Source organism: Copadichromis virginalis, linkage group LG20 (genome assembly GCF_057382275.1).
Source record: "Copadichromis virginalis isolate Kocher_CV1m ecotype Utaka linkage group LG20, C_Virginalis_male_GT1.1, whole genome shotgun sequence".
Classification (NCBI taxonomy): Eukaryota; Metazoa; Chordata; class Actinopteri; order Cichliformes; family Cichlidae; genus Copadichromis; species Copadichromis virginalis.
In genome coordinates, this window is record NC_140637.1 from 28,587,392 (window position 1) to 28,600,037 (window position 12,646).

At 38.9% G+C, this 12,646-nt stretch overlaps 1 protein-coding gene across 1 annotated transcript in view; it reads right to left on the reverse strand.

The window, feature by feature from the left end:
• LOC146685051 (uncharacterized) overlaps nt 1–10,066 on the reverse strand; it is a 59,143-nt gene extending 49,077 nt beyond the window's left edge. The window contains exons 1-8 of the mRNA XM_085443695.1: nt 9,865–10,066; nt 9,087–9,203; nt 7,879–7,950; nt 7,086–7,259; nt 6,717–6,874; nt 5,323–5,496; nt 4,359–4,941; nt 3,900–4,062 (exon numbers count right to left, since the gene is read on the reverse strand). Of these exons, the coding sequence (XP_085299821.1) occupies nt 3,900–4,062; nt 4,359–4,941; nt 5,323–5,496; nt 6,717–6,874; nt 7,086–7,259; nt 7,879–7,950; nt 9,087–9,203; nt 9,865–9,936 (1,513 nt within the window). The 5' untranslated portion in view covers nt 9,937–10,066. The remainder of the gene's footprint in view (nt 1–3,899; nt 4,063–4,358; nt 4,942–5,322; nt 5,497–6,716; nt 6,875–7,085; nt 7,260–7,878; nt 7,951–9,086; nt 9,204–9,864) is intronic.
• Between the last annotated feature and the right edge of the window lie 2,580 nt (nt 10,067–12,646).

A 12,646-nucleotide genomic window follows, 5' to 3' on the forward strand; every position in this document is an offset into this window, starting at 1 on the left:
GTAATTAACCATTACTTCTCAAGATGCTCTTTCTTCGGTATTAGCATTTTATGTTACTCATATATCACTGCAGTTCAGATGTTAGGCTTACACAATACAATAATTTAAATGCATTGATATAGATCCAAAGTGTCAAATTTGGCTCCACCGTGGCCCACTGCGACCATAAAATACTATTTACAGATGAGCCACAACATCCAGTGTTGTGAGATGAAGCCAAAGCCAAGTCATAAAACTGAAACCAAAGTTACAGCACAAAAAATGATGTTTTGCAGTTACATAAACACGTTTATTCTTACATTTCATTTACCAAATAAAAATTGGTGATTTTTTTAAAGTCACCCTTTAGAATTTTATAAAGGTTAAAATTTTGCACAATCAGCAACTAAATGCATTTAGCCCAGATGACCTGCTGAAGTTCAAACTGAGCTTCAGAGTGGGGATAAAAGGTGATTTAAGTGACTTTAAATATGGCATAGCTGTTGGAGAATGGTCTGAAAAGCAGGAAATATCCAGTGAGCAGCAGTTATCAAGGAGAAAATACCTTGTTCCTGCTAGAGGTCAGAGGAAAATGGCCAGAGTGCTTTGAGCTGTTAAAAAGGCAACAGTAACTAAAATAACCACTCGGTACAACATAAATATGCAGAAGAGCATCCTTGAACAAACAACACGTCGAACCTTGAAGCAGATGGGCTACAACAGCACAAGACCACACCAGTCAGCTAAGAACAGGGAACAGAGGTTACAGCTAACATAGACTCACCTAAACCGGACAAAATAAGATGCCTGGGAAGGTTTGAATTTTGTGTAAACGGCAGGAAATCTTGGATCCATTGACTTAAGCATGCAGACTGAAGCAGTCAGGGATCGAACCACCAACCTTCCAATTACTAGATTATAGAATCAAAAGTTAGGCTGTTAGTGGCAGTGTAATAGTGTGGGAGACATTTTCTTAGCACACTCTGGACTCTTTAGTACCAACCAAGAAATGTTTAACCACCACACTACGAATGTTGCTGATCATGCCCATTCCTTTATGGTAACATGTACCTATCTTCCCATGTCTGCTTCCAGCAAGATGATACACGTTACCAAGCTTAGATAACATCAAACTGGTTTCTTGAGCATGGCAGTGAGTTCACTGCATTCAAATGCTGTCTACAGTTGCCAGATCTCAGTCTGATAGAGCACTTCATGATGTGATGGATCACATTATCGATGTGCAGCTGACAAACCTGCAGCCACTGTGTGATGCTATCATGTAAATATGGGCCAAAATGTCTGAGGAATGTTTCCAGCAACCTTGTCGAATCTATGCAGATCTTCAGGTAACGGGAAGTCCAACCCTAATAATGTGCATCTAATAAAGTTTCATAGTGTATTTACTGAACTGTACCTCTCAACTGTTTTTCAGGTAATTATGTGGGGCATCTCTGCTTAAACTGCACAGAAAATAGAGGGATTGATAGATCAGTGGTTACCATACTGGCTACCAGTGATGGGAATAATGGCATTAAAATAAATGACATTACATTTTTCAGTAATGGGTAATCTAACTAATTACTTTTTCTATTATTACAATGCCGTTATCTTTACACATGACTATTTTTTAGCACACAATGGGTTGAAGCTGTCTTCCTCCTACTGGGAGCTATGGGGGGGGGGGGGGGGGGGGACAATTGCATGAGTGCTGCTGATGAAGTGAAGTAGTCATGGTAAACCAACCAGAGGTAGACTTGGGCGAGTGTTCACATACAAACATATACAGACAGAGGCACAGTCATGGAGATCCCAGTTAATTCAAATTTAGCATTTTTTTAAGTGGAAGTCCAGACATTATTTTTCTCTCAAAGAGAGAAACGTCAAGAATCTCTATGTGAAATGGGATTTATGTCCTGGAACAAAATGCTTTTCCACATCAGCTGTAAGCAATTCGACTACTTTTGTTGCACCTCTCAATGTCAAAGCTGCAACAAAGCTGGTCACCAATAACGACGGTGTTGATGCTAGCAGGCGCAGACCAAACCCAGGTGAGGCTATCGTGAGCTCAGCAAATAACAGAAATGGAGCGACGCCATCTAACAGTCTAAGCTTGGTTTCTCTTCTCCGCAAACATCTGTAGCACAGACTGAGTTAAAAAGACTGATGCTGCCTTTGTCAACAGTCTAGTCAAATTTCTTTAAGTCTCTTATTGCCAAGATACCGGCCAAGGAGGGGTAGGCCCACCAAGCAGAAAGACTTTTTCCAAATACGTAGATACCCAGTACTTTAGTGTTTAGTGTTTGCTGTTAGTTCCTTCGACTAAAGGGCCCATTTATTTAATTATATATTCAGTTTTATAATAAACAATTGAATATGCACTTTAGTATTTTCAAGTATATTTACTAATTTATATTTTAGTATTTTACTTAAGATGGGATCAAAATTATTTTCCATATTTAAACTTTTTTTAAAGTTACTTTTCCTGGTAATTAGTTACTTTTATAATATTGTAACTCATTTGTAACAAGTTACTTTTTGGAAGAAGTAACAGGCAACTATAACTAATTACTTTTTCAAAGTAGCTTGACCAAAACTGATTAGCACTAATTAGCAGGTATCTGTGTCTATCTTACAGACAAGCTTGCTATAGTTAGCATTTCACTCTCCTCTCCATATGTGCTCACTTCTGGTGACAGTTTCAAATCAAGGCTTCACAAACCAATATGCAACATCATGAAGGCTACAGCAGTCTTTCATATAGATTCTACACTTATACATAGTTGTATTAATAACTATAATCCAGTAACAGAAAACTAAAACACACATGCACAACCACTTTTCTTTCCTGGGAATATACTTATCGCCTTTCACTTAAGTGACATTTTGAACTTTTTAATTTTTTGTATTAAAAATGACACTTTCAATAGTGGTATTAATAGGACCAAATAAATAGGAACTGAAAGGAAGATGCTTTTCCTTGTTCTTCAAATGTTTTTAAAGCTAGCAGCAAAAAGATGCATGGCCTTGAGTTGCCTTCGGGCTCTCATCTCTCAGCTCCTGCGCCTGACAGAATCAAAGTTTCCAGGTCAGGGAGGAGCCCTTGATACAGTATTCTGTATCAAGGCAGGAAATCACTGCCGTTGTCGCTCAGATCCCCTATCCATATTTTATGAATATGTGAACTCTAATTATGTTGCCAGTCTGCACATTCATGCTGATTCCATTTAGCAGCCAACCACCACATCTGTATCGGTTCACGGTAACTGTGCTACTTGGAGGACCTGTGAGAGGAAGCTTCTGAAATGTTCTCCCCTGGCATGGCTCTTGAAATATACAAGCCACATACACTCAGTTAATCAAAAGTGAAAGGCCATTAGATGAGAAATAGAATATGTTCCAGTCCACAATCACTCTGCAGAGTCCATGGACAGTCATGTCACTGCTGGATTGGTGACATACTGCCCCCTGCAGACACAAATACAAATCATATATGTGCTTTGCACAAAATGTGTCTCAACTATTGTTTGAAGAGAGAATACTGGCAGCATTTTTAACCCTGAAAGAAAGTTGTCAGGTCAGCTTTCTCTTAACTGGGCATAAAAATCGAATTTATTAAAAATTCAAAGGACCTCCTGACAATAATGCTGTTTCTGCAGAGAAGCTGCTCTCTCTGTGTAGTGCTTCCCTCTGGTGGTTGTGTAAACACATGTTCTCATTTCTAATTCACTGGAGAAATAAGCTCCTTTATTTGACTTAATCCGGAAGAATGGCTTTTCATTACAGCTTGGAAATTATACTTATTATTTTGCAGAGGAAATCTAATCTTCTTCTTAAAATGCTGAAAATTATATGTTTCTGTTGGCAATATTTATGAGCAGCTTCACGTCAAAAGTCATAGACATATTTATTGTACTCACTGAAGTTGTGTGCAATCTTCTGGTTCAGCATAATATGCTGGGTATTATTTGGCTCAACGACACCAAATGTCCGAAGATCTTTAACAGCAAATTGCTTGTGTAAGAGTGATGTGTCGATTTCAATCCTCCCCATGCGTTCCTGTATCCAGAACGATTTTGCAATCTGCCAACAAACAAATGAATTCAGTACTGCAACAATTTAATTTTATGAGGAAATCAATGTTAATATTACAAAAGAACAGCACTTGAAAGAAATAACTGACAGACAAAACAAAGAACAATTCGCAGCAATAATGAAGAAAAAAACAAGCTGAAACTGACCTTTCTGTTTTTGCCGAAACAATAAAACATGTCATTTAAATATGAAAGATTCACACTAATGGGAGCCTTTGTAAGTGCTATACTTGGCTCTGAAAATATGATAATTCAATGACTTGTAATGAATGGAGACAGTTTTACCTTGTCTGGGCCAATAAGATCCCAGTGGAAAACCTTGGTGCATGCTTTTTTTGAATTTAGGTTGAGGGGTAAAGGTGGAGGAGCTGGGATGCTTCGGGGGGGAGGCCCTGCCTCTTGGGCAGGAGACTCTGGGACTGCGGGAGGGGGCTGAAGGATAGCACGGAGACTGTATGGAGGGGAGGTGGGAGATGTCGGACTGGGAGAGGGCAGTGATGAGACCTGAGGTGGGATTATTTGGGGAGAATTCCTCCTGCGAGGTTTAGGAATAGGCTTTGTGTGATCAGCTGGTGGATGGGTTTGCTGAGCTGATAAATTATCTCCATCACTCAGGGGTGGATCTACATTTTTATTATCAGCTGGAGGATAAGTGATGCTGCCAGCACCGAATTCACCACTGGACTCGAGATCTGTATCGTTGTCCTCTGTGTCTTCGGTTATGCTCACTTGTCGAAAGGACTTTTGTTCCATGAACATCTTGGACTTCCTTTTCCACTCTGAACACAGTTTGTCAATAGCTTTGACCCATGCATCCCGTTCCTGTTGCACAGTCCCCAGGGCAACTGTTTCATCTGGCACCTTGAACCTGCAATAAATAAGCAAAACCTAACTACCATTTCTTATTTAGATGACAAAAGTGTGGTAATTAACAGTCCCAGACTCCATCCATTCGCTTATCCTTTTAATTAATTAACAAAGCGCTTTACAATGCCACTATTCATTCACTCTCGCATTCACACACTGGTGGAGGCAGCTACGGTTGTAGCCACAGCTGCCCTGGGGCAGACTGACAGAAGTGAGGCTGCCATATCGTGCCATCGGGATCGAACCGGCAACCTTCCGGTTACAGATGCACTTCCCAACCCCCAGCGCCACAGTCGCCCCACAAACAAATACAGCTGGTGTGACAGAGTTCATTAGCTGCTTGCTTTTGTTATATTTCCACATCTTAATAAAACTCACTCACTGGTACTCATTTTTGTGGGTGATTAGACTGAAAGTGTCAGAGTCGTTACATTTCTGCACTCTGGTGTCACCGTCTGACAGGTGAATCACAGTGGAAACAGGCACCGAGAGTGTCATCTCCCCATCCCTCAACAGGACCAGCGTTAGTTGTCCTGGATGGAGCCGGGCCTCGTATCTGGAATAAAATGGAGGAGTCATGTTTAGTGTAAGCTTTAGATATATCATAATGTATGCAATTTACCGGTGTCTACTGTTTTGGAAGAAATAGAAATGTAAAAAATATAAAACAGCAGCTAGAAATATAAAATACTGGATGTATTCTAAGATAAGCTCATCTGCCTACTACTTCACTGCTAATACCTTCTAGTAATGGGTCAAGTATGAAGAAACATAGAGGAGGAGCCAGTTGTAGGCTCAAATCCAGGAAAGGTTCAGTTAGAGGAACTTTTCTAACTGAAGATAACAGATAAGAGGCTTTCGAGAAAAGAAGCGAGTTAATGTAACACCTGGCTCAAAGATTGTATCAATTTTCCATCAGCAATCAAAATGAAAGCATTTTTCAGGAATGTACTTAAAACTGCTCTCTGGTAATGAATATGTTCTCCTTATTCCTAGATTAATTGAATGCGCTGACTCTGGCACAAAAGGATTCGTTTTTCATTCCTCTGCTGTAGGGCAGAGGAAGGCAATTGCAAATGTGATTTTGATTAAACTTTATTTACATATGCAGTGATCCAACGTTCTTGGGCAATGGGGAATGGAGGATTGTGGACTAGAATTGGTTGGATAAACATTTCGGGGTTCAGAAATACTGTAATCATTTTGTATGACTGTAAAACTGAAATAAAACTCAAGTAAACTTAAGAAACTCAAAACTATCCTAGAATTAGCTTGTAGCATGAGCTACAAGGATTCAAAGTTTATTAAAAGGGATCAATTATGCAGTACATTGATTTTATTCCATAAAATAAAGTGGTGGGCCGTGGCCTGTGGTGCCGCTGTAGGGGAGGCGGACGCACCTGAGCGGCATCTGCAATCACGCCTCGCCACACATATACAGTTATGTCCATAACTTTGACAATGACACATAGTGTACTTATACAAAGTCCCCCTCTTTTGAAGGCTCAAAGGTACTTGTCCAAACTCACATAATTATTATTATGGGGATTTTTTAAATACTTGAATGAAAATTCTTTGGAGTCAATTGGAGCCCATGAACATCGTTAAACGCTGGGTTTCCACTTGAGATGCTTCAGGCACCATCAACTGAGGCTTCTACACTAGTAGCCGTCAAATATTACTGACAAATAACTTCTCATGACTAACAAAACTGTCAAAACTGTCCTGTGGCTGTTTTGTGAGAGCAATGCTTCAATAATAAGCGGACATACATACTTCATCCATTTAAATGATGCCAAGCCTCCTCTGTGCAGCAACAACATCCCTTCTCGAATGCTCTGTGGTGCCTGAGATTGCTCTTGGGATTCTGCATTTTCTTCTCCATGATCATTGTATATGTTATTATAAATTATCTTATTGACAAGCTCCATCATCTGCTCGAAAGAGAGAATCACGAGAATGAAAAGAGTCACTGTGAAACCATCAATGAATGATATGAAATGGTATAAAAGTAAAAGCAAGGCTGTTTTGCATTTATTTTTATAGCTTAAGTGTTTGCAATCAAGAGTCTAAATTCAAAGAGCAATAATCACATCTCAGTAAATCTCAGCAGAAATTGCCTCGGTGAAACAATCTTATTGTCACCTTATGTTTATCCTCCAGCGACGTGGCCTCCAATTCATAATCATGATGTCCTTTAAAGGAAATAGAGTACCTGGAACCCTCTCCATCATCACAACTCTTGACAATAGAGAAGGGAAGTTGCCGCTTAACGATTCCTTTCTCTATGCTGCACACCATTTTGGTCCTGAAATCAATCTGGATGTTCACAATGTGAGTGATTAAATGAGCATGTCTGAAGTGTGCACTGTGTGGCATTAAAACATTTATTACTGCCTCGCTTTGGTGATTAATCTGCTTTCAGTAATGTACCATCGTGATGTAAAAAATCTAATTTGGTCATTACATTAGATTACACAAATCGACAAGTACAATTCCCATCAGCCCAGCCTGACTTTATCTTTAGTGCTAGTTAGCAATGCTAACATTTTTGTGTGTGAAAGAGAGAATCTGGAACTTGCAGAATCCTCGGCCTCTACATTTATATGGATTGCCTGTTAAATTTTTTACTACTGCACTCTGCCAGAGGAGCTTTGCATGTTTCAAAGAGTAAAATAATCCTTCTTCATCTTGTACCTGTACCTTCTTCAGCCCCTGTTCTCCTTAAGCCCCCCCTTAAAGATTCCTTCTCTGGTGCCTCGCAACAACAGGTGGGTGGAGTACAGCCAGAGCACGCAGCTGACCATGTTAAGGGTTGCTCTGTCACCTCAGAGAGCTAAGAGCAGCCTGAAGCCTGAGGTCATGGTCTACATTCCTGTTTCATTTGTTATGCAATTGGATGCCTACAGTGAGTTTTTTGCTTTTGTTTTGAACTCACCTGTAAAACCCGTTTCTGCCACCTGTAGCGGCCATGCTTGTAAACGCTAAAGTTGTACTGAGATTCTAGTTCCTGCAAAAACAACCAATAAACAACATTACATATATGAATACTTAGAGGGAAATCACCACTTAAGGACAATGTAGAACCACTAGATTACACTATACTGGATTACACAAGGACACTGCATTATTGTTTCTTCCTAAACCCTTGGACTACCTTCCACAAAATTGTGTTTGAACTGATCCAGCAGGCTTTGCAGCTTATTAGCAAAACAACGTTTATAAATAGCAGAAGAAGATGCAGTACTATATTTTTTAAAGTCAGGTTAACTCCAGCATCAGACTTTTAAAGCCATCTGCAAAGTTTCTGGTGGTATATCTACATATAAATTACATTCCTTTACCTGTGTCTGTCGCATGTTGGTTATTTGCAGGGACATGTCGACTATAACAGTTTAGTTAGTTAGTTAGATCAGTAGCTTAAGGGCTGGTGTTTATAATTTGATTCTTACATGGAATATTGTTCGTTCTGTTGTCCACTCATACGGTATTATCCAGGAAGAAGAGACATTAGAGGGTGAATTAGACATTAGACAGTCCATTTTGGGTTTGCTTTTAAACCATATCTGGCTGTCTTGAATGGATCGTTTACTTCTTGTAATATTTGTGAGAATTTAAGCTTTATCTGTGCTATTAAAAAAACCACTTATGAAATTATACACTTAATATAAACGGAGCAACAACCTGGAAAGTTTACTTTAAATTCCCAACTGACTGTCATTTTTCTTTAGCTTTAACTACGACACACTCCACTTAATCCCCCACTCATCTAGAACTGTTTAGTGTTGAGCACATGAAATAAAACTACACATATCTACGTATAGTGAATATTTAAACACTTTCAGGGAAAACTGAAAACCTGCAGGTTTCACTCTCCATCTCGTCACATACTGGTGGTCTGGACACATGGGGAACCCCAGATCCTGTTTACGGTATCTTGTGTTGTGTTATGCTACTGCATTATGGTCAAAGCTTGTTTCACATGACTCATAATACAAAACAATGCAAATTCTATCCACAAGATCCCTTTTTTTTCTTCTTTCTTTTTAATTTTTTGAGTTTTCAACATTGAAACCACACCCATGTCACACTCAAACTGAAGTCACCATGAAAATCGTGTACCTGCTTAGGAAAAATGAGGGTTACCTTGTCATCTGTCATCTTCTGTTCTCTGTCCATCCTTGCCTGCTGCAGAGCGTCATCGATTGATAACTGTCCACTCTTCACCTTGTTCAGGATGTCTAGTTGCATCTCATTGCTCAACTGAAAACATAAAAATGTAAATAGATGAAGACTTTATCTTTGTCTGGTTGATTTTCTTTCCTTTTTCACCCACATTTCAAAGGTCATCCCAATCTCAAAACAAGCATTCTGTGTGTGATTTATTTCTTCATATTTTAAAAAAGTGACAATATTGAAAAACCACAGAAAAATAAATTATTTAATATCACAGCAAAGAGCTGTCACGCTCTCACCATAAGCACTATCCACAGGTGCACTGCTTAAGTTTTCCTTTAGATTTTCATAAAGATGGCACTGATTTCTCAGCATCGCAGTATGAGCAATGCCAACATCTGTCTGTCTAACCACACTGATAAGCCATTGTGTTGTAACATTATCAGAAACCATTTAAAAGGTCTATTCCAGGAACATACTTTCACACTTCTGAGTAATGTCTGCTCCTATCTTTGGGAAATTTCTATCAAAAAGGAAGTCAAGTAAAATTGAGGAAGTAAAATGCTAAAGAGACACTGGTGTGCTAAAACAGAGAATTGTCTGCTCTTGCTGTGGACCTGCACATGTGACGTTAGTGAAAGCAAGGCAGCTATTCTGTAGAATCACTATTACAGTAAAGCTGTTGTTATTTAATGACTCATCTGCAGAAAGAGCTTGGCACTTCCTTAATTCATAAGCTGATTCTTACCTGTGGCATGCCCCCAGTGTACTTCTCCATCCTGGGTGGGTTGTCTTTTCTCTTTGATCCTAAAGTTGGCATCCTAGCTGGTTTAGATTATCTACAAAATGCTACACAGTTTCTCACTTCAGCAAGACGTTTCTCCTTTACTGCAAATATAGATTCACAGTATTGTGTCTTGTTTTGTTTGTCATGCAGCCTAAACAGAGGTATACTTGACGACTGCGGGAAAAAAAGAAATGTGCTATGATTTGTAGGATTCCTTCTACCACCGCCCACTTTCAACGCAGGCTAAATTTGTTCCTGCTTAGGTTGTTTAGCCACACCTACAGCAGCCAGCGCAAAGACTTTATCTCCAAATAGCATACATTTCCAGGCAGGTTACATGTCTTAACTGGCAGGACATGGTTTTACCTCTTCTGTTGTTTTTTCTATCCATTGGAGAGTGCGAGGGAACCCATAATTTTGAGTGTTCATATGAAATGCAATAAAAGTACTAAAAATGTATCTCCTTTTTTCAAAGAAAGAATTACTTTGCTTGAATTATTATAGCATAGGTTTGAAAATATGTATTCATTAATTTAAAAGTTAAAATATTATGAGATGTACAGGATTTAAAACTTTACAGTTCCAAATCACACAGTGCAAAGACTGTAAACATCTGGTTGGGATTCATAGTGTGAGGTGTTTTTCCTGCATAGGTTTGTACACATGTCTTTATGTACACATGTCTTTATGTACACATGTTCATTGAGTACATGATTATTGTGTTTTTTGCACTGCATACATTATACTGTAGTTTTAAAAGCTAACTTTGAGTACTGTTTATTTGCTGTGTACATCAATTTTATGTCATTTTGTACCATTTTCTTTTTGTAGTTCCTTTTCATAGAGATTGCATCTGAGAAGTTCCTTTTTTTATTGTTTTAATCTTCATAAATCTATTGCTATGCTTTTTTGGTGTCGTTTTTTTCATCCATTGTTCATCCAGTTTCCTCCTTTTATCCAGTTCAGGGTCACAGGGAGGGGACTGGAGTCGGTCTCAGCTATCACAGGGTGAAAGGCAGGTGCACTTGTCATGGCCCTGGCCATAATGTGTCTTGGTGGCTGTTTCTTGTTCTGTGTCTTTAAGTCTCTGCAGGTCCCTGATTGGATTAGCTGATGGCTGCTAATTGGTCCCCTATTCATGTGGTTGCTTTCAAAATCCCTCAACAGCAGTTGTCCCAGGGCAGCAACTGACAGCAGCAGACCTGACCCTGGCCTCAAAACTCTGTGATATTTGTGATTCTCGTGACCTATCGAGCTTGTATATAGTGTGTAAATCAGCCTTCTCTTGTAAATAGTCACTGAAGCCGAAGGGGTGAGCTGCCTTGTTGTTTTCTGTATTGTTTCCTCCTGTTTATTCAGTTAGGGAGTTAGGTGTGGCATTTGTCTTTTGTTTGTTCTTTTCATCACGTAGGGTTTAGGTAGCACCTCCTTTACTGATTAAGCTGGTTTTGTTTGTTATGTTGGCCTTTGTTCACCCCGGAGTCACGCTTCAGTTTAAACAATAAACCACTGTTCACTAAGAAATCGTTTCTCCTCTGTGTATGGTTTTGGGGACCAGGGCGGGGTCAATCTTTTCAACTCTTATGTTACGTTCCTGTACCCCTAGACTGGGGCGTAACAGCACCCTGGAGAGGTCACCAATCTGTCACAGGATAAACATACAGAGTTAGACAGCTATCTCACATTCATACCCTGAGACCATAAGCCTAACTTCATGCATGCACCTTTTTTTCTGACCATGAAATGATCAGAAATAATGTAATAAAGTTATTGTATTGTATGTATTGTGTACAAATTACTTATCTGAGAGCTAGTGTACAATAGAGTTATTTTACTGCATATTTACTTTTTTAATTGATAGCTGAAAGTATACTCACACTAAAAAAAACTGTAAGTAATGAAGTTCATCTCATCGACTTTATCTACAACAAAGTTTATGAAGAAAATCCATTATAGTCAGTTTAGGAGAGGAAAAAAGCTTTAAAACAGATAAATGGATAAATGGCAAAATAGATAAGACAGTATCTAGACCTTCATCACTTCACCAGTGAAACAGGCTATTTAGAATACAGAACATGATTAGTTTGCGCAAGTACAGGGATTTTTTCTAGGCACACAAATCCCCGTGCATTTAAATAGGAAAAAAGGGGGCAACGCCTTCATGTTATAGTATCTTAAAGTATAATTCATGAGAAGTACTTTTTTGCTATGGATAGATATTCTGTGATTAGTAAATCTGAAATCTGTGAAACGAGTTAGCTAAATGGGGTAAAAAAAAATAAAAAAAAAGAAGAAGAAGAAGAAGAAGAAGAAAAAAAAAGTACCTTTCAAAAAATTCCAGATTTAGTTTTGTTAATGTTAATCTGTTCATATTCCTCAGAAATTTACAGGACAGTGGTGACATTTTTAAAATGGGAACAAAGCAGGACACTGAAAGGGAATCTGTACTGGAATTTCCAAAAACCGCAGTGCTGTGACGTGGTGACGTCGCAATGATTTTTGGCTGCTTACGGTACCTGTACCGTAATTGCAAGAGTATAGCGCAACAGAATGTAACACCTGCTGCTGTTTCATTCGATTTGGCGAAGAAGCAGCTCGCGTTGGTCATAGATATTTTAAAAACGTTACATATAAATATTTTACATCTATATATAAGAGAAAAGCAGCCTTTTAAGACAAACAATGTTCAACAGCAGCTGCATTGGGGAAAGCCCGCTCACGAAACTCTTATAGGGAAATCCCT